General features: G+C 48.0%; 1 protein-coding gene across 1 annotated transcript in view; it reads left to right on the top strand.

Moving 5' to 3' along the window:
• Positions 1–24,483, top strand: part of NOTCH1 (notch receptor 1) — a 101,380-nt gene that overhangs the window by 60,014 nt on the left and 16,883 nt on the right. Inside the window, exons 10-24 of the mRNA XM_058159016.1 lie at positions 1,550–1,663; positions 4,253–4,486; positions 8,959–9,069; positions 9,192–9,384; positions 11,212–11,357; positions 12,886–12,999; positions 15,430–15,549; positions 17,580–17,732; positions 18,210–18,438; positions 19,071–19,272; positions 19,836–19,989; positions 20,299–20,483; positions 21,486–21,618; positions 23,476–23,733; positions 24,203–24,315. Of these exons, the coding sequence (XP_058014999.1) occupies positions 1,550–1,663; positions 4,253–4,486; positions 8,959–9,069; positions 9,192–9,384; positions 11,212–11,357; positions 12,886–12,999; positions 15,430–15,549; positions 17,580–17,732; positions 18,210–18,438; positions 19,071–19,272; positions 19,836–19,989; positions 20,299–20,483; positions 21,486–21,618; positions 23,476–23,733; positions 24,203–24,315 (2,459 nt within the window). The remainder of the gene's footprint in view (positions 1–1,549; positions 1,664–4,252; positions 4,487–8,958; positions 9,070–9,191; positions 9,385–11,211; positions 11,358–12,885; positions 13,000–15,429; positions 15,550–17,579; positions 17,733–18,209; positions 18,439–19,070; positions 19,273–19,835; positions 19,990–20,298; positions 20,484–21,485; positions 21,619–23,475; positions 23,734–24,202; positions 24,316–24,483) is intronic.

Raw genomic sequence — 24,483 nt, 5'->3', positions numbered from 1 at the left:
TTAGAGATGTAAATCAGGAATCTTAAGAGCCACCGAATAACTATAGCAGTGAGCTGAGGAGAAAAAAAAGAGTCTGGGGATTGAATGCCAATGAATTGGAAAAGAGACCTTGAAATACGGAGCGTCTGCCTGCTATCCCACCCTTGCAAGAGAAATGCAGCCATTGCAAGTAGGAGGGGCTTGGGTGTGTGTTTGTGTTTATAGGAAAAAGTCATTATTACAGCCTCGTTTTTATCTTTTGTCTGGCTGTGAGAGTAGCACAGTTGATTGGTTGAGACGAGCATGAAAAACATTAGTGCAAAACTAGGCTCAAATGGGCAGGTAAGCCGCTGGTTTAATTGTGTTCCAATATCTCAGGGGTTGCCACAAAGAGAAGGGGGGGTCAAGCTATTCTCCAAAGCACCTGAAGGCAGGACAAGAAGCAACGGGTGGAAACTAATGAAGGAGAGAAGCAACCTAGAACTAAGGAGAAATTTCCTGATGGAACAATTAATCAGTGGAACAACTTGCCACTGAAAGTACTCCAACACTGGAGTTTTTTAAGAAGAGATTGGAAATTGGAGATTTGTCTGAAATGGTACAAGGTTTCCTGCCTGAGCAGGGGGTTGGACTAGTAGACCTCCAAGGTCCCTTCCAACTCTGCTATCCTCTTATTTTGTTTTGCAAATGCTTGTTTTTTGACATTGCTTTAGACCCTGAGGTTGTTTGCAAAGGGGTAACTGGGAAAGCTTTTGGCAACGAAATCCACATTTTGGAGCATCTTGGTAACCCAGTATTATTAGGATCCCAAACATCTGGATTTCATTCTTCATCTGCCTGAGAAAATGGATGGCGATGAGCAAAAATTAGGCAATTGTCAGCCCTGCAGTGCTCTGGGGATTTCATTTGGGACAGTGGCCACAATTTTGGTTCTGTTTTGAAATAAAGAGTCTGGGCTGGGAAGGCCAAAAGTGTGACTAAGGAGGCTGGTGGAAACACGGAGTTGCCGTTTTACAGCCCAAAGTGTAATCTTAATTATTACTGGGTGAGTAATAACATGGGGATGTGGGCAGCCCCAGTGCCATGCCATCCTTTTGACCTAGGAATGTTTTTTGGGGGGCAAGATGGGAAGGGGGTTCTTCTGGGTTTTCTAGGTTATCTGCAGGAACTGTCCATCATGATTAAAACATAATTTTGGGCTTCAGCTGATAGAAAAATGTTGATAGAAAAAACAGAGAAAGAGAGGATACTGTGTGAACAGGACTCTTGGAAATCCTTCAAGTCGCAGTTATTTTCTGCTTATCTACTTACACGCCCTTCCTTGCATGGTTTAAAAGAGGGGGAGGATGCCCTTCTGCCCCTCCCTCCCCAACCACTTCCATTAAATCATTCCATCTATCATTTTGAATCCCTGTTTGTTTAGGGAAGAAGTCACTGTGAAAAATCTGCCCCTCTGTGACAGGCCAGAAAAGTTCTCCACTGTGATTCCCAGGGGTTCTCTGGGAGGTGGGGGAGCAAGCAGGAGCTGAGACATCCTGGGTGAAGCTATCCCTGTTTCTTCTTCTCCCAGGATTTAATGGTCACCTGTGTCAACACGACATTGACGAATGTGCCAGCACGCCCTGCAAGAACGGAGCCAAATGTGTGGACGCACCAAATGCTTACGTGTGTGAATGCACAGAAGGTAAGCTTTGGGGTGGGCCTGGGGAGCAGATCAGAGGAAGCCCGTTTGGGGCTGGCCTGGGTTTTTTTGACCAGTCCTGTCAGGGACAGTGAACAAGTACTCTTCCCTGATGAAAAACCATTGGGAAAAAAGTGTGATGGGATTTTAAGCAAGTGCAATTTTTTTTTCATTCACAAAACACATTTTCTAACCGTGATCCTGACGGCTGTGGGGGCAGAGGAAGAGTGCCGGACTCATGGCAAGGAACCCAGATTGCTACTCTGGTTCTGAGCAGGCAACTTTACTGCAGAGGGGGGAAGTGGGTAACGATCTGGGTTACGATCTGACTTGGGGCCATTTCTCAGGGTGGGGTGCGGCTGTTCCCTTTGATTTTCTTTCTAACTCAGTCTCGGTTTAATGGGCAGGATGCTCATTGCTGATATGATATGGGAAAGAAATGCATATCTGTTGTTGCTGTGGAGAATTTTGCAAATATATCCCTAAAGAGGAAGAATGAAGGGTTGTGATTCTTCCGAATTTCTCCTTTCAAAAGTCTTAAAACAGAGGGAGGTCTTGTTTGGTGACCGATGAAGCCTGCCGTGGGGTTTAAAGCTTGCCAGTTCTTGGGGGAATCTCTCTCTCTCTCACACACACACATGCTCAGGCTCCCTTGTCTCGTGGGCAGGCCCTGGGCACCGGCTGTTTACAGAAGGCAGCTTCTGGCCACGTGGGTCGGGAACAGCACCAGCATGATGGCCACATGCTGACCGAAATGATGATGAGCGTAACTCCTGTCCCTGCTCCAGCAATTCTCTGCTCTGGCCCCAGGCAGATTGTCCATCTCTCTCAACCTTTTCTACAAACACATGTTGTGTTGCTGCTCCCATTTCCTGCCCCACGGGGCTGAGTCTGAGTCCATCCCGAATTCAATTTAAAGTTCAGTCCTGTCCTTAAAATCAACCCAAGTGGCAGCCCTGAAAGAAAACCAGGCCTAAAGGAGAAGCCCCCAAGTTCTTCCACACTGCAGGCCTGGCCCTGAGGAAGAAAGGAAAGAAAAAAAAGAGGGGGAAAACCCACAAAGGGTCTGTGAGGGGTGCTGCAAAAGTTGAAGCTCTGAGCTGAGGAGGAAGAGAGAAGGGGCCATGTCCTGCCTTTTGGCTCTGTCCGGACTTTCTCCATCCTGGTTTAAAAACAAACTGCCATTTTGGGCTAGTCAGGGCGTCCTGTCTGGACACCATCCCTCTCTTTTCTGGCCCCTCGTCTCCAAGCAGGAGAAAGGGTGAGCGCAGAGCCGGACAAAACCCAGCCCGGAGCCCCCTCGGCAAACAGAGGGACTTTTGTGGGGCCGACCGGCTGCCAGTGGCTCTTCCCTAATGAGCGCGTCTTGGTTGGGCAGCAGCACTGATGAAAAGCCGCAGTGTGGGCTTCACTGGCAGGGAGGGGCGGGGGCAGTCAAAGGCCCACTTTGTCTGCCCGTTTGGCTCCCTCCCCGCCTGCTGCCCTCCTGCTTTTGTCCGCTGGCGGGAGGAGGCGGGCAAGAGAAAGGAGCTGCTGTTGTCCTCTTTTGAATTCGCCTCCCCCTTTCTCCCCACCCCCCAAGCCGGATCCAGACAGTCAGGGAGGAGAGCCCAGGGCCAGAAGAAAAGCGTTTGTGTTTGCCAGAGGATGGACCACACCGCCCCCCCCCCCCACCAGCATGGATCCCCAACTGGGTCCTGTGCCCTGGCCTGGCAGCCTCCCTGTCACCCAGCCTGTCTCCTGCCTGCTTGTCTCCTGCTCTGCAGCATCTCTGGGGCTATGGGGGGGGCCCAGACCTGCCGTAAACCCCAAAGGCATCCCAAAGAGTCCAAGCAGAAGCCACAGTTGGCAAGTTTGCTTGGAAGGAGGGGAGCTTGCTCTGGGTGTCATTCCCCCCCCCCAACAAAAGCTGGAAAACGCTCCATTGCAAATGCTTCCGTTTATCTGAAACAGATGAGCCTGCCCACCCCACCCCGGCCACCGTTCACGCTTTCTGAATGTCCCGAAGTGGGAGAGGCAGAAATAAGAATGGCCCTCTTCTGTGGCACACAAGCTTTCCCCCTTGATTAATATTCTTTTGAAAGCAAAGAATGGGGCTTTCTAATGTGGGATGGAGGTCAGGGATCTGGCAGGCTCCTAGCAAGATGTTGGCGGGGGGGGGGGGGATGGAATGACATGGGAGGCCACCTCGCTCTCCTCCGGTGAAGGAGGACTTGACCCTTCTCCAACTGCCCACTCAGCCTACTCCTTTTCTTTCTCACGGACTTCCGTCTTTCTGGCTGGGAACCTTGGGAGGTGGAGTCCAACCTTGGGGTAAGAAAGGGCAGCGTTTGGTAGGCAAGCTCATTTCTATCTGCTGGGTTTCCAGCCAGATTTAAGGACAATCTGGCTGGGGAGCATCCTTGGAAGCGCCTGCAGGACGGTTGAGTGCTAGAATACCTCAGCCGCTCTTCCCAGCACCTGGTCGAGGGACGAAGGATGCCCCGGTTTCTGTCTTGGCTGCCACCTGGAAGAGAGGGGATGGCTGCTTTGTGGTGCCATGTTGCAACTCTTTTGAAGTTTTGCGCCCTTTTCTTCCTCTCTGTCCCCCAGGCTTTTCGGGCACTCACTGTGAGACGGACATCAATGAATGTGACCCTGACCCCTGCCATTACGGCACGTGCCAGGATCGCATTGCCACCTATAGCTGCCTCTGCCAGCCTGGATACACCGGGCGCCTCTGTGACACCAACATCAATGAGTGCCAAAGTCAACCCTGTAAGAATGGAGGCACCTGCCAGGACAGGAACAACGCCTACACCTGCTTCTGTCTCCGAGGCACTACAGGTAAGGAAAGGGCCCACAAAAGGATGGAGCAAAGGCGTCTTGGTAAACGATCTGGGGTGCCCCATGTATTTCAGGTCAAGGAAAGAAGCCCTGGAGGTGTTTGGGCCTGCCCCACCTCCAGTAGTCCTTGATTTACAACTGGTTGTTTTGAAACTTTCTTTTTTTGAGACACCTAGAATACTGCACCCGGTTTTGGTCACCACACTATAAAAAAGAGGTTGAAACTCTAGAAAGAGTGCAGATATGAGTAACCAGGATGATTAGGGCACTGGAGGCTAAAACATATGAAGGTTGCAGAAACTGGGCATGGCTAGTTTAATGAAAGGAAGGACTAGGGGAGACACGATAGCACTGTTGCAATATCTCAGGGGTTACCCCAAAGAACAGGGAGTCAAGCTATTCTCCAAAGCACCTGAGGGCAGGACAAGAAACAATGGGTAGAAACTGACCAAGGAGAGATTCAACCTGGAAATAAGAAGGAATTTCCTGACAGTGAGGACAATCAACCGATGGAACAGAAGTTGCCTTCGGAAGTTGTGGGAGCTTCATCCCTGGAAGCTTTCAAGAAGAGACTTCCATCTGTCAGAAATGGTGTAGGGTCTCCTGCTTGGGTGAGGTGATGACCTACAAGGTCCCTTCCATTAATCTGTATCTGTTTGAAGTTATGAGAGATCCCTCCCCACCCCCCAAAAGTACTGATGACCTGATTCCAAAGTTCTGATGCCCCCAGCCCACATCATAGTGAAGAAAGGGCTGCTTTAACAGTCACAGTGTCTGCTTACTGACTGCCATGTTCACTGAATGATCTCCACAAATAATGGTAGCAAAATCAGGTCGGTCACAGATGAACTGGTTCACAACTATCACAATTTACGACCATAATTGGCAGGCTCCCTTAGAGTCGTAAATCAAGGACTACCTGTATATTGGGGATAAAATGGCCGGCCTCCTCTTTCTGCTTGGAAAGCACAGACTTGAGGCGAGCTGGAAGAGAACCCATCTGGCCTCCCAAAGGGGCTTTATCAGGAGGCAACTGGATTTTCCTGTTTTTTCTTTTGAAGACGTTTTGCTTCTCATTTAAGCACTTCTTTGTTGAAGCACTTGGAGGGTTATCTATGTCCTCACGGCCAGTTGAGCAGTGCTCCTGGTTCATGTAGTCTGCAATTTTTTCCTTTGGAAATCCAGAGGAAAATGTCTTCAAAGAAAAAACCAAGAAAGTCCAGTTGCCTCCTGAAAAAGCACCTTTGGGACAACCAGGACCTGGATGGTTGATTGATAATCTCTGGATGGATTGATAATCTATATAGACTTTTAGCTATACAATTTGGGATGAACACCCTTGGAATGGTGTGGGAATAGGAATGGATTTCCAGAGGAAAAATTGCAGACTACAGGAACCATTTGCACCACTCAGGTGACCCTGAGAACACAGGTAAATCTCCAGGTGCTTCAATGACCCTCTAAAAGGATGCAAAGGACCAGCTGTCTGCAAGGAGTATCAATCCTTCCCTTCCCCACCCTCCTGTCAAAGGTGAAGAAGCTTCTTGGATGCGAAGCGAAACGTCTTCAAATGAAAAACCCAGAAAGTCCAATTGCCTCCCCAAAAAACACCTTTGGGACAACCAGGACCCGATGACCGAGAATCTCGACAAACCTATCTGGCACTTCAGTAGCTAGTTAAAACAGGAACAGCTGTTTTGCAAGCAGGGTCCTTTCTAAAGTTCTCTTCATCCAGATTTTTCATTTTCTTTTTCTTCTCTCTAATAAACAATTTGGTTTCAGAAAAAAATTGTCTTGTAACTTACAACTCCTCCAGTGCAAAAACATATGGACTACAACCTTGATCAAGGAAAAACAATAGATGCAATCTACATAGACTTCTGCAAAGCTTTTGATTCAGTAGTACATGATAAACTACTCCTCAAACTAAAATCCTACGGCATTTCGGGACCTCTTCACAATTGGATAAATGCCTTCCTGTCAAATAGACAACAAGTGGTCAAAATTGGCAATGCTATATCTAATCCTGTTCCTGTCAAAAGTGGCGTTCCCCAAGGTAGTGTTCTTGGACCAACACTCTTCATACCATACATAAATGATCTCTGTGACCTCATCTCAAGTTATTGTGTTCTCTTTGCTGATGATGTCAAACTATTTAATACCACTAATAATACTTCTACCCTTCAAGAAGATCTCGACTTAATTTCTGATTGGTCTAAAACTTGGCAACTCCAAATCTCAACCAGCAAATGCTCAGTCTTACATATTGGAAAAAAGAACCCTAACATCAAGTACAAACTTAATGGACATTACCTAACTGATGACCCCCACCCTGTCAAAGATCTTGGAGTTCTCATATCAAATGATCTAAGTGCCAAAGCCCACTGCAACTACATAGCAAAAAAGAGTTGTAAACCTAATTTTATGCAGCTTCTTTTCTAAAAACTCTACACTACTAACTAGAGCATACAAAACATTTGCCAGACCTATTCTTGAATACAGCTCATCCGTCTGGAACCCATACCACATCTCTGACATAAATACAATAGAACGAGTCCAGAAATATTTCACTAAAAGAGTTCTTCACTCCTCTGAAAACAACAAAATACCTTATACCAACAGACTTGAAATCCTGGGATTAGAAAACTTACAACTCCATCGACTTCGATATGACCTGTGTTTAATACACAAAATCATCTATTGCAATATCCTTCCTATAAAAGACTACTTCAGCTTCAATCGCAATATTACAAGAGCAAAAAATAGATTCAAGCTAAATGTCAACCGCTTCAAACTTGATTGCAGAAAATATGACTTCTGTAACAGAGTTGTTAATGCTTGGAACTCATTACTTGACTCCATAGTCTCTACTCAAAATCCCAAAATCTTCAACCAAAAACTGTCTACTATTGACCTCACCCCATTCCTAAGAGGACTATAAGGGGCATGCATAAGAGCACAATAGTGCCTACCGTTCCTGTCCTATTGTTACCTTCATTATATCAAATTAATATAGTTGATGCATATTTTTACTTATATATTTTCTTCAAGACATATTGTTTTATCTATGACAATTGTTTGTGTATACTGTTGTGACAAAAGAAATTAAAAAAAAAAGATTTATTGAGATGAGTGGGAAGGAGGGAGCAATGAGTTTCAGCCCTAGAGCAGACACTTCCTGGTTTCCCTTCTAACAGCCTTTCTGTGACTTGGGAAAGAGGTGAATTCCTTCCCTGATATAACTTTCATGTATCGGTCTCCAGAATTGAGCCCAGGTTTGCAAGGAAATGGTTCCTTTTGTCACTGGCAGGATTTTGGGGAGCACTCCAAATAAATCTTGGTCTGGCAAGGCAAATTCTGGGCCTTATCTCAATTGCCGGTCATTGTGTAATATTTTAATTTTGCAACATCTTGTGGATGATGGTTTTGCTGTCGTCAGGAGCAGCAGGAAGGGAAGTCCCATTGCTACATGTACCAAAAGCTTGCTTCCCTACTTGTTTCTCCCTTGCCTATCCTGTGGCAGTGAGTTTTCTTTCGATTTTAAAAGGTTTCGGCATGCACACCTCCATCCCTGGATCTCAACCAAACAAAAATTTCTTAAAACAACCCTGAGATTTTTTTCAGAGCCCCACTCCCTGGGCAACTGAATATCAGTCTCTGGGAAGAAACAGGGTGTTTTGGTTTCGGGGGTGACACTGAGATCGGAGCAACCAGGAAGCCTCACAAATGCCTTTGGCTTCACTGGGTTCCCACCTCCATACCATTTTCCTGACCGCTCTATTCTTTTTCTTTCTTTCTTTTTTTTAATAAAGTTCTTTTATTTTTCAATTTTTTAAAATACGTATATTCCATCTTTCTTAAGCAGTGTGTCATCTGGGTATAACTATCTCTGTGCAACATCCTTCAATATTTGCAACATCATTCACATTCACATTAATATTGCTTCTCTAAAGTTAAAATTTAAGGGACGGAGTGGCTCAGTGGCTAAGACGCTAAACTTGTCGATTGAAAGGTCAGCAGTTCAGCGGTTTGAATCCCTAGTGCTGCCGCGTAACGGGGTGAGCTCCCATTACTTGTCCCAGCTTCTGCCAACCTAGCAGTTCGAAAGCACGTAAAAAATTCAAGTAGAAAAATAGGGACCACCTTTGATGGGAAGGGAACAGCGTTCCGTGCGCCTTTGGCGTTGAGTCATGCCGGCCACATGACCACGGAGACGTCTTCGGACAGCGCTGGCTCTTCAGCTTTGAAACAGAGATGAGCACCGCCCCCTTGAGTCGGGAACGACTAGCACATATGTATGTGCGAGGGGAATATTTACCTTTATCTTTAAACTTAAAATTACAATACATTAAACAGTTGAACATTATAAAACTGTTCATTTTCTTCATAATATCTTCTAATGATAGTACAATAGTAACATTGAAAATAGTTATTCTCATCATATCTCATCCACACTCTATTCTTTTCCGAAGGGCCCAATTGTGAGATCAACCTGGACGAATGTGCCAGCAACCCATGTGACTACGGCAAATGCGTGGACAAGATCAACGGCTACGAATGTGCCTGTGAGCCAGGATACACAGGTGAGAGAGGATGGGAGGGAGAGCCGCAAGCACGGGGTGTGTGTGTGTGTGTGGTGTGTCTTCCCCTGTGGGCTTCGTGGCCCCTGAGTCAGGGTCCTCACTGCTTCTTCTCCTCTCTGCAGGGAGGATGTGCAGCATCAACGTGGATGAGTGTGAAAGCAACCCTTGCCACAACGGGGGCACCTGCAAGGACGGCATCAACGGATTCACGTGTCTCTGCCCGGAAGGTTTCCATGACTCCATGTGCCTCTCGGAAGTGAACGAGTGCAGCAGCAACCCTTGCGTCCACGGGAGATGCCACGATGGGCTGAATGGGTGAGCGGTGGGCAAGGCTGCGCCAGGCAGGAGGGCCACTCTGGGAAACGAGACCGGTTGTGGGGGAGGCTTTGGGGGGAATTGCTGGGTGACGCCTCTCTTGGTCCTTTCTAAGTGTTCTTCCAGTGAGACCGGTCTATCAGGGCAACCTCACCCCTGGTGTAGCCAATAAGCAAGGAGAGCCCGTGGCCTAGAGGTTAATACATCTGCCTAATATGCAAGTGGCCTGGGTTCGAATCCCAGAAGGGTCTGGCTAGCTGATGAGCGCTAAACAGCTTGAAATAGATCTATACTAGTCTCCCTTTATTTCTTTGTCAGTAAATTTACTTTTGTCTTTTCTAAGGACGCTGCAGGGCCCAAAAGCCTTTCAGGAAAACAAAAATGGTGGGAGGGGATTGCTATGGAGCAGCCTTAGATTCTCATCTGTTAAAATTTTTAATTGAAAGTCAGGATGGGGAGCCAAAGGGCTACTGGGAGCAGCTGTTGCACAAGCTGCCCTTGGGGAACCAAGATGGATTTGGATGTTTTGATCAGGTACAAAGAAATGCAGTTTCAGGCGGATGCTCAAACACAGAAGCTCACCCCCATCATGCTCTCTTAGCTCAACCTACCTCACAGGATTGTTGTGCAGGTAGAATTGGAAGAGGAAAAATACTATTGAAATCAATAAATGTCAACTTTTCTAGAATACACTCACTATAAAAATGCACAAGTGCTCACTATCAGATGCACACGTACCCATATAAAAATGCAAAATTACTCACTTTAAAAGAATAAAGGCATGGAACACATCCATGTTGTGTTCTTTGAATCTCAGAGCTGAATCTTGCTGGGAAGAGAAGGCAGAGTTTTGAGGAGGACAGGCTGCAGGGTGGGGGTGGCCAAGATCCTGATTTGCTGGGCATGCAGAAAGTCCCAAATTCTGCCTCCAGCTTCTCCAGGCCTGTGAAGCCCCCCCGGATGAGACATACCCTGGAGAAGCGACATCCATCAATCATTCTGTGCAACGCTGAGCTTTGATCAAAAGATTTGTTCCAGATTGAAGCAGCTTTCAAATCTTCTAGGAGGGAGAATGGAAAGCTTCATTCTTGAGCAGAAATTGGATGAGGTCAAAGGTGACCACCATGGGAGCAGTTAGACTTTCCATGGAGTTTGCTGCTTTTTGGTCTGATCAGAGGCCAGAAAGCTTCTCCCTTTTATACCCCTTAAATCTCAAGGTCATTTTTTCAGGCACCCTTCCTGAAGAACAAGGTAGAAAAAGGGGTGCCAGTCCAGGGGTGGGTTTCACTTACCTTTCCCACCAGTTCACCCCACGCACACTGGCTTTGTGCACGCGCTGTCTGCACATACACCTGGCCTTCTGCGCATGCGCTTTGCTCGCTTGCGTGCCTTCCTCACATGCGCCCGGCCTCAAAAACATGCCTAAATAGCATATCTTGGAGCTGGGGCAAGTGGCCAGGCCCCCCCGTGATCGCCGCTCCCGGTTTGCTCAAACTGGTGCGAACCAGCTGAATAGCACCCTCTATGCCCGTCTCTAGAGGGCACCAACAATGCTATGGATTGGCCCTTTCAAGGCCTCTTTTTATTCTTCCAGAAGCTATTTTAGATTCACTAAGTCTTATTTGGCCTCGGGAGATAAAAACCGTGTTTCTTCTTCCAGGCCTTCCTAGTCATGGTTCTACAGTTGTTGTGTTTTTTAAAGTTGTTTGTTCACTGCGCTGTAAGAGGTGTTTGAGTGGCATGGAAAGACGAGGACTATTTTTAAAAAGAAAACCAGCCAAATCCAATCACTTTGTGCTTTGTAATTTCTCTCTCCTGGAATCAAAGCTACAAGTGCGATTGCGACCCGGGCTGGAGTGGGACAAACTGTGACATCAACAACAACGAATGTGAGTCCAGCCCTTGTATGAATGGTGGAACCTGCAAGGATATGACCAGCAGCTACATTTGCACCTGCCGGGAGGGATTCAGTGGTAAGAACCTGGACTTCACCCATAGTTTCACCCCTCTGAAAGTCATGGCAAATTTGTTTTCTTTTACACATTCATCTTCAGCTTAGACTAGGCATTCAAGAAAAGCAAGCCAAACTACTATAAATAAATGCTATAAACCCTTGACTAAAGTGGTACCTCGGTCTATATACCAAACAAAGGACCCATTGGCTTCCCCTAGCAAAACAACTTACCTTATGTGCAGCCAGAATCTGAAAAGAACATTGAACACAGCAGGGGACTTAAGCGAAATGGTTCAGTTGAGATTTGCATACGTGGGACTGATTGGGGTAGATTGCAGGGGTGACATCAAATATAATTTTTATCATATATTATATATATCTTACATTATTGTATTCTGTTCCAATTTCATTTTAGACTATATTTTATTCTAATTTCATTTTAAATTGCATTTTATCAAATTTTAGTAATAATTTGTTTCTGGAACTCTGCACTTTGATATGGCCCAATGGCTAATCAATACATAAAGATTAAAATATAAATAAATACTATAAACCCTTAACTAAAGTGGAAGGGCTTAGTTAAATATCTGTCCAAGAAAGGGTTGGCTTGGGTAGACAATCCATATTTGGGGAGGTGGGCCACCCAAGCAGTTGATCTCAATCTGGCCCCTCCAGCTTTTGGGGGAAACCATCAGAAGGTCTAGTCCCACATTTCTCAATCTTGATAATTTTAAGGTCTGTGGAATTCAACTCTCAAATTGGCTGGGGAATTCTGGGAGCAGAAGTCCTTAAAGTTGCAGCGGTTGAGAAACATCGGTCTAGCCTAAAAGTCTGTAGAGATTCTCAATCTTCCAGGTCTTGGTTGTCCCAAAGGTGCTTTTTCAGGAGGCAACTGGACTTTCTTGTTTTTTTTCTTTCAAAGACGTTTCTCATCCACGTCTTCATTAGCTCTCTATTAGCTCTGGACGGGATAGTGAGGAATGGAAGGATTTATATTCCTTTTGGACAGCTGGAATTTGCATCCTTTTGGAGGGTCGTTGAAGCCACTCGGAGGTTTCTCTGTGTCCTCAGGGTCACCTGAGTGGTGCTCCTGGTTCCTGTAGTCTGCAATTTTTTTCCCTGTGGAAATCCATTCCTACTCCCACACCATTCCAAGGGTGTCCATCCCAAATTGTATAGCAAAAAATCTGTAGAGATTCTCAGTCATCCAGGTCATGGTTCTCCCAAAGGTGCTTTTTTCAGGAGGCAACTGGACTTTCTTGTTTTTTTTCGGAAGATGTTTTGCTTCTCCAAGAAGCTTCTTCAGCTCTGACAGGGGCTCCTTTCTCACTATCCTGTCGGAACTCAAGAAGCTTCTTGGATGAGAAGCAAAATGTCTTTGAAAGAAAAAAAACAAGAAAGTCCAGTTGCCTCCTGAAAAAAGCACCTTTGGGACATGGGGCTAGCCTGCTTCTGTTCCAGGTTGGGAACGGACGCCTGGGTGGAGTCCCCCAGATATAGTCCCCCAGATATAGGTGGGACCCTCCAGATCTCCTTCTTTCCCCCAGGAACCAACTGCCAGATCAACATCAATGAATGTGCCTCCAACCCTTGCCTGAACCAGGGAACGTGCATTGATGACATTGCTCGCTACCAGTGCAACTGCCTTCCACCCTATACAGGTGAGAGAACCAACTCTTGGATGGGGGCCTTCAGTTAGAGAGAAATGTGGCCAAGGGGGTGTCCCCGAATAGCTGAGGTGGGTGGGTGGGTGGGAGCAGAAGAACAAACCTCAGGCACTTCTGGTGTCTCTGACGTTTCTGCACCATGAAGGGAATTGACCTTCATGCAGGGGTGGGATTCAGCCAGTTTGGACCAGTTCGGGGGAACCGGATGCTAATTTTACATCTGGTTCGCCGAACTGGTAGATGCAAGGACTAGCTGCCCCCCCTCCGCCCCATACCTCCCAGGAGTCTCCACGCGGCCCGTTTTGGATGCCAGGAAAGTACAGGGATCACCCAGAGGCTCTGGGAGGGTGAAAAATGGGCCTCCAGAGGGCCTTCAGAGCCTGGGGGAGGCCGTTTTAGCCCTCCTGGAGGCTCGAGGAAAGCTCCAGAGCTTGGGGAGGGTGAAAACGCCCCCCACCCCCACCCTGGCCATGGTGCAGGAGGCTGAATAGGCCACACCCACCATGGCCACGCCCACCCAGCAAACGGGCAGAAAACCAGAGGACCCCCCCCCCCCGCCTTCATGCCAGCTGGCTTCCTCACCATCTCTCCTTGGTCTCTTCTTCCAACCATGGAGCTTCTGGCCACCAAACATTGCCCCTCGTTGATCCAAAGCAGGGCTCTCTGATGGAAGAGAAGGGGAGGGGGATTCATCCACTTCCCTGAGGAGCCCTAAAATGTTCAGAGCAGTTGCTGAATTGCCTTTCCCAAATATAGGTAGTCCTTGACTTACAACAGGTTGTTGGTGACTCTTTAAAGTTACAACAGCACTGAAAACAGGGACTTATGACAGCAGCCCCTAAACTTTGCGGCTTGGTGGCATGTGGGGGGGAGATGGGAACTGGGACGCAGGAGCATTGAGGCGGCACACGTGTGTGTGCATACACAGCTCAATATACACAAGCGGCGGGGCGGCATGCATGCACACGCAACTCAATTTGCACAAGTTGAGCTGTGTACAGATGGGCAGACAGCCATGTGCACACACGTACTGGCCCTCTGCTCACACAGGTTGAGCTGCGTCCGTATGCGTGCGTGTGTGCTGGCCCACCACGGTCCTGTTGTTGGGGACCCCTGATTTATGACCATTTTTCACACTTACGACCGTTGCAGCATCTGCAGGGTCACATGATCGAAATCCAAAATTCTTGGCAGCTGACTCATATTTATGACAGTCATAGTATTCCGGGGTCACACGGTCCCCTTTTGTGACCTTCTGAAAAGCAAAACCAATAGAGGGAGGCGAGATTCGCTGAACAACCATGTTATTAACTTAACAATTGCACTTAACAACGCTGGGAGGAAAGGTCGTAAAATGGGGCAAAATTTACGTAACAAATGTCTCGCATAGCAGGAGAAATTTTGGACTCGATGGTGGTCATAAGTCGAGGACCCCCAGTATCTGATCTCCACCCTCCCTTCTTCCCCGATAAGGAGGCGCAATTGGAAAGATTCAAAGTGGAGCCTCCACTGTTTTTCTGCCCCCGAAAGTTAGGATGGAAAGTCACGGGATGGGATTTGCTTCTTTCCCTAGGTTTTCATCCACACCCTTCTCGGTCGCCCCACCTCAGATTTTCCCTCGTGCAAACATCTGGACGGAGGTTGGGGGGTTGGGCTAGATGACCTACAAGGTCCCTTCCAATTACTCTGTTATTAATGAGTGGCCCCTTTTGGGCAAGAGTCCCTTTTTCTGTTTTTGCAAACTTCTCCCATTGGCCTCCCCGTTTGGAAAGAGGCCCCTTGCATCATTGCCAGCGCAGGAGGACGGCTCTCTTTCTGCCCCTCCGGCCGTTTCCTGCTTCCTCCTGCTGTGCAAAATGGCAACCTCTGGACAATTGGAGGAAGTCCTGGACTTTCCTGCCTTTTCTGGTTGCTGGAGAAACAACCCAGGAGATTTTGGGGGCTGGGTGCTTGCGTGTGTGTGTGTGTGTGTGTGTGTGAGCCCAGAGAAGGTTCTGGAAAACAGAAAGAAGGCCTTGTTAGGTGTCAGTAAACAGGAAAGGAAGGCTGGACAAAGGGGCTTTTTCCCTCCCTTCTGGTCCAGGTGAGGGTCACCCACAGGTGACTTTGGAGAGTGTTGTTTGGACAACTGCCCTTCCTCAAAATGTCCACAGCATGGATGAATTCCTTCCCCAAGGAGAAAGTCTCTTGGAGAAGGTCCAGAAGGGATGTGGGGGGCAGCCCCGGGCTACTCATCGCCAGAGTCTGTCGTGCAATCTGTAGGAATGTCAGTCAGCCCCACCGCCTGACCTCTCAGCCGTGCATGCTTGTGCCCCAGATCCAGCCAAGGGCTTCTTGGGTGACAGGATGGAAAGGAAACAGCATCCGTGTCACGTCAGGAGGGCCACGGACTGCAGCCAACCCCAATTTTCTTTCCAACTGTAGGTCCCACCTGCCGGGAAGTGCTGGCGCCCTGTGCGGATGGTCCCTGCAAGAACGGCGGCCAGTGCAAAGAGTCGGAGGACTACGAGAGTTTCTTGTGCGCCTGCCCTCCAGGGTGGCAAGGTACGAGGAGGCCTCGTGGCTTTGCAGCCCCTCCTTGGGGTTTCCGAGGTGTAACCGTTTAGGCAGCCAAGGGCAGACTTCCGAAAGATGATCTAGGGGAGAAAGGGAGTAACATCCCGGAGGTTGCAGGGTGAGCAGCCTGACTGCATCTTGGTGGGTGCAATAGCAATAGCGCTTAGACTTGTATACCGCTTCATAATGCTTCACATCCCTCTCTAAGCAGTTTTCAGAGTCAGCCTCTTGTCCCCAGCAATCTGGGTCCTCATTTTACTGACCTGGGAAGGATGGAAGGATGGGTCAACCTTGAGTCAGTCAGGATTGAACTCCTGGCAGTGAGCAAAATTAGGCTGCAATGCTGCATTCCAACCACTGTGACACCATGGCCCTTCCTCCCTCCCTCCCTCCCTCCCTCCCTCCCTCCCAATTCTCATTCTCATCTCCTTCCTTCCTCCCTCCCTCCCTTCCCACTTAGCAATAGCACAGACTTATATACCGCTTCACAGCCCCCTCTAAGCGTTTTCAGAGTCACCTTGTTTCCCCTAACAATCTGGGTCCTCGGAAGGACGAAAGACTGAGTCAACCTTGAGCCTGGTGAGATTCGAACTGCCGAATTGCAGGCAGCTGGCAGGCAGCAGAAGGAGCCTGCAGTACTGCATTCTACAAACCTATAAAGCTGCGTTTTCAATCTTTCAGGGCTAAAATACGCGGACTATCATTTGCAGAATTCCCCATGGCTGGCTGGGGGATTCTGGGAGTTAATCCAAACATTTTAAAATTGTTAAAGTTGAGGACAGTGCTATAAAGAACAAAGTATTTTTTTTAATAAATGATATTTAGGCTTTACTCCAGCAGAGCTCTTCAAATTGTATATCCCTGCTCTGGATATCTGCAGGCAGGCAGGTTTCATCTCCTAGAATTCCCAGTGAGTAGCTACTACACCGCCTGGGGAATTATGGAACGGATGTCCACCCAACTGGAAGCCTTCTGCATTTGAGCTAATTAACGGGGTTAAATAATTGTAAACATAGACCTCTCCAATCTAGCCTTTCCAGATGAATCCTCCCAGTCGGCGATGAAGGTTTTTTACAGTCTGGGTGGAAATGCCTTTGGGTCTCCCAACCCTGAATTTTTATCCCTCCCTCTGCTACACTAATCCCATTTTTTTCATATGAGCTGCACATACATTGAGACTGCAAGTCTAAAGCAATAGCTGATGCTTAATTAACGGTTTCTCAATCCGAATTGGTCTTAATTAGCTGGATAATTAATTAAACACCTCAGAAGAGCCCTGCTGGATTATTATAGTAACCAGGCAGAGAAGATTGTTCTTCAACTATGGAGAAGATCGTCTCTTCTTCCGCTTTAGCATTTCAGGGTCAAACTATCGTGGCTACCTCTGTTCCATCATCCTATCTCAGTAGGTGACTCTGTCTCTTGTGGCTGTAAACTCCACCATTTAAGTTCATACGGGCTTTAAATGAATTATTTTCACTTTGCTTTCTTCCTGTCATCTTGCTACCAAGTTCTTCCCTTAGTGTGTTTTCAGTCCTCACACCTATATGTTATTGGGGTTTATTGCTGTATATTAATTAGTTTCCTGCTTTATATTGATCAGTTCAGTATCATTTTATGGAATTTTTATTTTGCTCTAATCCACATTGGGTAAGGAGAGACCTCCAGGTGTTCTAAAGCAGGGGTCTCCCAACTTGGCAACTTTTTTTTTTAAATTTACATTTATATCCCACCCTTCTCCGAAGACTCAGGGCGGCTTACATTGTGTAAGGCAAGGCAATAGTCTTGTGTGTAAGGCAAGGCAATAGAATACCAGAATCCTGGGAGTTGAAGTCCACAAGTCTTAAAGTTGCCAAGATTGGAGACCCCTGCTCTTAAGAGACAAAGGGCACCGTTGACCAAGAAGGAACATCACTACCCTTCAGGGAAGAGCAGTCACTGAGTGGTTTTAGAGAAGAGCGGCCATTTTCCACAGTCCTATCTCTCTCTCTCTCTCTCTCTCTTCCTTCACTTCTCAGGGCAAACTTGTGAGATTGACATCAACGAATGCGTGAAGAGCCCCTGTCGGAACGGCGCCACCTGCCAAAACACCAACGGGAGCTACCGCTGCGTGTGCAGACCTGGTTTCATAGGGGACAGCTGTGAAACTGACATCGATGACTGTCAACCCAGTAAGAATCCAGATGGGGAAGAAATTCCTGGTTAGGGCCTGTCCCGACTGAGCTGGGAGGGTGGGAGCAGCTGGTGCCTTTTCAAACTGCCTACCTGCCCCCACTGCCCCACCTTATCATCTGGGCACGCAGGAACGTCTCTGCTGCTGGGGAAAGTTGGTTTGGGGTACATTGGAGGAAACAAGGGGCTGTCTGCCTTTGCAAATGGGGTGGAGTGGGGGCATTCCTTGGCTTCTTATTCCAGAAACCCAGCGCCACGGATTTAAATTCCTGGAAGGCAAATTCCAGGCACACTAGAAGCAGGGACCCAGAAGCATGGGGTTTACTTTCTGGGGGGCTGGGTGGGGGGAGTTATTGAAGAGGGCATGGACAGGGATATCACTGCACTCCTTGGGAGATCGCCCCACAGGCCCTCTTCCCTCCTCCTGGTGCTGTGAATGTGATGCCGGTCTGCTTCTCTCCCACCACCTGCCACAGATCCCTGCCACAACGGGGGCTCCTGTTCTGACAGCGTCAACGGCTTCTCTTGCAACTGCCTGGCAGGCTTCCAGGGTCCCGAATGCCAGGAAGATGTGGACGAGTGTGCCAGCGACCCCTGCAAGAACGGGGCCAACTGCACAGACTGCGTGAACAGCTACACCTGTACATGCCCATCAGGCTTCAGTGGGATCCACTGTGAGCACAACACTCCAGACTGCACGGAGAGGTAAGTTCATCTAGGATGGGCCTTTTCAATCATGACAATTTAAAGGTGGGCAGACTTCCAGAAATTCCCAGCCAGCCGTGATTCTTGGGAGTTTAAGTCCACCCATCTTCAGGTTGTCAAGGCTGAGTAAGACTGATCTGGGATGTGCCAGGTGGATCGAAACAGACCCTTTCTGATCTGGTCCTTGCGTTTCATGTAAGGCCCAGCATCTCTGAAGCCAGGGGTGGGTGACTCTCTCTCTCCCCCTTCCTCCCCGCCTCTCTGTAGTGATTTAAGAGCTGACCAGCTGCTACGATGATGTAATGATGAGAATGACTCAGCAAGGTTTTGTCTGTTATCTCTTTAAGAGCCTGTATGCCCTGTTAGGGCATATCTCTCTCTCTCTCTCTCTCTCTCTCTCTCTCTCTCTCTCTCTCTCTCTCTCTCTCTCTCTCTCTCTCACCTTGTCTTCTTCCATGTTGTAATTTGCTGTTTGTTTGACTTCTGCTTATAGTATATGTATGTATAGTATATATTCTCTTGTACATAAAACCACTATTTATTAAGAACCTCTGTTTGCTGTTACTACTCCTGGGTTGTCTCACTTAGCAAACTTGTATGCGCTCTGACACTCTCTTCCTCCTGTCACTCAGCTCCTGTTTCAATGGGGCGACCTGTGTGGACGGCATCAACACCTTCACGTGTGTCTGCCCACCCGGCTTCACTGGCATTTATTGCGAGCACGACATCAATGAGTGTGACTCCAGACCCTGCTTGAATGGGGGGACTTGCCAGGACAGCTATGGGACTTACAAATGCACCTGCCCGCAGGGGTACACTGGACTCAATTGCCAGGTAACCCTCAATTCCACTTCCTGCTCCAGGTGGAATATTCGCTTTGGATTTTCAAGGAGGGGAGGACAGGTAGTCCTCGTTTGGTGACGGGCAATGTGGTAATTAAGCAAAGTGGTTGCTAGCTGGTCTCACTTCAGCTTTCCTTTGCTGTACAGACATGCAAAGGTCACTAATGCAATGGTAAGAATAGAAATAGAATTCTTTATTGGCTAAGTGTAATTGGACACACAAGGGATTCGTCTTTGGCGCATAAGCTCTCATTGTACATAAAAGCTATAAGTGGTAAAGCACAATCATAGTCATCATAAAAATGCATTCATCATAAATCGTAAGATAAGATACAACACTTAGAATGAGCATAAATTGTACTAGGAAACCAAATAAAACAGGATAGCTCCCACTTCTTGTCACTGGCAGCATCTCTCAGGGTCCATCCCTCGCTGGGGTTGCTCTCCGAGTTGTTGTTCCGTTTCCAGTTAGCGTGCCGCAGCCCCAGCACCTGTGCAGGCAGCTCTTCTGTGCCCTCACCCATTGTGCCGTCCTCTTCCCCCCTTCTCTGTTAGAGCCTGGTCAACTGGTGCGACTCGTCTCCCTGTAAGAATGGAGGGAAGTGCTGGCAGATCAGCAACCACTATCGCTGCGAGTGCCCAAGCGGCTGGACCAGCCTGTACTGTGACGTACCCAACGTCTCTTGCGAGGTGGCTGCACGACGCCAAGGTGGGTCCTCCTTCCTGCTCGGTTTCCTGACCTCCACGCTGGAGGACGGGGGAACTTCCAGTAGGTGGCTCCTTCCAGGATCCTCTGTGCAGAACTTCGGACAACTTGCCTTGAGTTCTGCCTGATGGGACCCTCCTGTCTAGACCATTGAAGGAGGTGGCGAGGGGCTGAAGAGGGTGAGGTTCCCTGGGCCCGAGACCACAAAAGTGGAAGGAACAAGAAAGGCTTTGTTCGAGCTTGCTCCGATTACCCCTTCCTACCTGCCCCGTCCTGGCCTGCCACACATGTCCAATGGCCTCCCTCTTGCAGGACTGGATGTGGCCCGCCTGTGCAGAAACTCCGGCCTCTGTGTGGACAGGGGCAATACCCACTTCTGCCATTGCCAGCCTGGCTACACGGGCAGCTACTGTGAAGAGCAAGTGGACGAGTGCTCCCCAAACCCTTGCCAGAACGGGGCGACGTGCACGGACTATCTGGGTGGCTATTCCTGCGAGGTAGGCTTCCCGTCCAGGGACGATGTGGGATAGTGGGTTTCTGTGGCCAGCGGGCGTTGGGGGCCGCTTTCAGGAAGGCAGGAATTCAACCTGCCCCCCAGGTTGTGTCAGGGACACGGGGCCCTACCTCCGTTTCCCAGGTAACGTTCAGAGGCAGATGCCCTGGCCCTGCCTGTGGTGGCAGGGCAGCCTGGCTTTGTTGCTCGCTCTCTGCTTCTTCCTTTGTTTTTTTAATTATTATTTTTTTATTATACAATTTTCTTTGTTATATATAAAATGTCCATATACACAATGGCCGTGTGCTCTCTTTTAAAAACAAGTAATAAATTTTATAGATACAATAGCTATAACTATTATTCTCAAAGACTATTCACCGTGATCTTCACTTATCCTTATTAAACATTTCCCCATTATTTAAGTAAACACTCTGTTCAGTTTTGTCTATAGTTAATGAATAATATCAAATATTATAAACATCATATAAACATCACATTTGTAGCCATTGTCCTCTATTAATCATGTTTACTTATCCTAATTACTCAATATTCATTATTTAATTACACATTTACTTCATCTTGGCTGTACTTCATCTCCCTGAGTCCTCCAGGAGAAGGGCGGTATAAAAATCGAAATAAATAAATAAATAAATAAATAAATAAATAAATAAATAAATAAATAAATAAATAAATCTTTATTTACATATCTTCCTCAATTCTAAATTTCTAACTTCTGTTTTTATTTTCTATCTATTGATAGAATAATTCCCAAGTTCAAAAGTATTCTATTTCTTCCTTATCCTTAATTTTCAATGTTAATCTATCCATTTCAGCACATTCTAATATTTTTTTGTTTACATTTTCCTTTGTAAGGATATATTTTCATTTTTCCAATTTTTTGCATATACAATTCTCGCTGCTTTTACCACACGTAGAATTAAATATGTATTTCTTTTATTATATTTCTCCGGTAAGAGAGAAAGTGTGTCTGTTTCTTCCTTTGCAGTGCGTGGCCGGCTACCATGGCAGGAACTGCTCGGAGGAGATCAAGGAATGTCTTTCCCATCCCTGCCAGAATGGCGGCACTTGCATTGATCTGCTGAACACCTACAAATGTTCTTGTCCCCGTGGAACTCAAGGTAGGAGGCTCCAGGGATGGGCCACCACACAGAGATCTAGAGCTGGGGTCGGCAACCTTAAATACACAGAGCCATTTGGACCCATTTCCCAAAGAAAAGAAAACACCGGGAGCCACAAAACCTTTTCTTTCCATGCCTGACTATTTCCTGGGCGGCCACAGAACTAGCCTATGTAGTTGAATTCAACGTTTTCTTCTGAAACTTTTCTTTTCTTGGATTTATCCGCAGTTGGCCTACCGGGAATCAAAAAGCTCAATAAATCACATGCCGGCGGGTGTCGCACATTGGCAGTTGTGATGCATATTTTGAGCGACGGGGAGCTGCAGCAGAGGGATGAAAGAGCCACATGCAGCTCCAGAGCTGCGGGTTGCTGACCCCTGATCTAGAGCCTTCCTCAGCTCAGCTCAGCTACAGATAGGTTCCTGCAGGACTGGATCAAAAAGTCAAGCCTCTTGGCCACTTGGTTGTCATCACCATCTTTGACTTTTTTTGACCCTTCCCCTGTGGGAACCAGCTCGGTTTGGATCAGTGGTGGGATTCAGCCAGTTCTGTCCGGTTTGGGCAAACTGGTAACTCTAACTGTGGGAGGCCCCGCCCACCCGCCCGGATGTAATGCTTTCCTATTTAGCCTCGGGAGGTGCGTGCGCAAGCGAAGAGCATGCACGGAAGGCCGAGCATGCATGGAAGGTGGCATGTGCAAGCGAAGCTCACATTTGCGAACCGGTAGGGAAGTTAAGTGAATCCCACCTCTGGTTTGGGTCCTATCTCTGAGTTTGGCTTTTTGCAGGTTGGGAAGGGAAGGGGGCTAAGAGGGAGGGGAGTTTGGGTCTCTGTCCCTGATTTGGGAGAGGTGAAGTCTGTCTCCCTCTGGTGGTGAGAGTTGGTCACGCATCTTTTCAAAATTGGATAATTTATTTGTCCAAGATACGGTATGAGAGGGTTGGACTAGGAGTCCCTTCCAACCCCGTGATCCTGTAAATTAATTTGCTTTCTTCCATTGGGGTTCCAATAACGTATAAAGGCTGTGGAGGAGACAAATCTGATGAGATTGTAGCCCAGAGTAGAACGGAATAATATAAGAGAGCAGCTGATTTTAGTTTGATATACAAAGGTAAGCTGGGTTGGACCTAACTTGTATTTGGATGGGAGACTACCAGGAGATCTCAGGGATTGTAGGCATTATAAAAGCATCCTGGAAGAAGGCAATGGCAATCCACTTCTCTGTTGCCACCCAAAAAGACATGGAAAAATCATTAGGCCAGCTTGGGCCAAAGCAGGGAGAATCAGTGTTTATGGAGATTCTCAGTCCTCCAGGTCACAGGTGTCCCGAAGGTGCTTTTTCAAGAGGCAACTGGACTTCCTGGTTTTTCTTTGAAGACATTTTGCTTCTCATCCAAGAAGCTTCTTCCGCTCTGACAGGGCAGTGAGGAATGGAAGGATTTATACTCCTTGCAGACAGCTGGTCCTTTGCATCCTTGTAGAAGCTTCTTGGATGAGAAGCGAAATGTCTTCAAAGAAAAACCAGAAAGTCCAGTTGCCTCTTGAAAAAAATCACCTTTGGGACGTGGATAATTGGCCACTCACTGTTGGTAGACCAGTGTTTCCCAACTTCACCGGCTTAAAGACCTCAGCTCCCAGAATTCTGCTGGCTGGAGAATTCCGGAAGTTGAAGCCCACCCGCCCTGAAGTTGCTGAGTTGGAGAAACACAACATCCCTCTGCTCTCCCAAAATAAGGAGGCCGAGAGTTGGTTTTATGGGATGACCGATAAGCCTCGGAAATGAAGCAATGCATAAATAAGTCGGAAGGATCCTGCCCAACTCCATGAACTGACTGGCTCCCCCCGCTCCCTGCCCAGGCGTACACTGCGAGATCAACATCGACGACTGCAGCCCTGCCACCGACCCCCAGACCCTGACCCCCAAGTGCTTCAACAAAGGGAAGTGTGTGGACAAAGTGGGGGGCTACAGCTGCATCTGCCTGCCAGGCTTTGTTGGGGAGCGCTGCGAGGGGGATGTCAACGAGTGCCTCTCCAACCCCTGCGACCAACGGGGCACCCAGAATTGCGTGCAGAGAGTCAATGATTACAAGTGTGAATGCCGCCCAGGATACACAGGTGAGCACAGTGGGGGATCTCGGAGGCCTGGAGGTGGGCTTGGACCAAAAAAGTTGGGGTCTAGACAGGAGGGCAGCATCCTCCCTCCCTCCCACCCTCCCTCCCTTCCTTCCTTCCTTCCTTCCTTCCTTCCTTCCTTCCTTCCTTCCTTCCTTCCTTCCTTCCTTCCTTCCCCCTCCCCTTCTCCCACTCCCTCTCCCTCTTCTTCCCCTCCCTGAAGGCAGCTCCCACCAATTCTTCCTTGGGGAGGAACTTTACTGCGGTCATTAACCAGCAGAACAAAGGGAAAGAAGAAAAAGTTTCCAACCTTTCCTCACAACTTCAACAAAGCGGTGGCCCCTTTCCACAAAGGTGTTCAAGCCCCAAGGGAGGAAGGCCTGCTCTTCATCCAGAACAGCCGAGGAGAGAGATTAGACCCCAAATTCAGTCTGAAACTCCCCCCCCCACTTTTTTTTTGCTCCCCTTCCAGGACGGCGCTGTGAAGCGGTGTTTAATGGCTGCCAAAACAGACCCTGCCGGAATGGGGGAACCTGCGCCGTGGCCAGCAACACAAAGCACGGCTACATCTGCAAGTGTCCTCCAGTACGTGGCCGGCGTTTGGTCAGAGGGCAGAAGGGGGGAGGGGGGCTCAAGGGGGATGCTGCAGCCCCCTCTTCTTCACACCTGGATTGTGATGGGATGGAGTTTTGAAGGGATGGACTCCACCTGGAGTCCTGGGTCCAGTTCTGGTTTTTCAAAGGGTGCAGAGAA

The sequence above is a fragment of the Ahaetulla prasina genome, chromosome 16 (genome assembly GCF_028640845.1).
Source record: "Ahaetulla prasina isolate Xishuangbanna chromosome 16, ASM2864084v1, whole genome shotgun sequence".
Lineage (NCBI taxonomy): Eukaryota > Metazoa > Chordata > Lepidosauria > Squamata > Colubridae > Ahaetulla > Ahaetulla prasina.
This window is presented reverse-complemented; position numbering and strand designations above follow the sequence as displayed.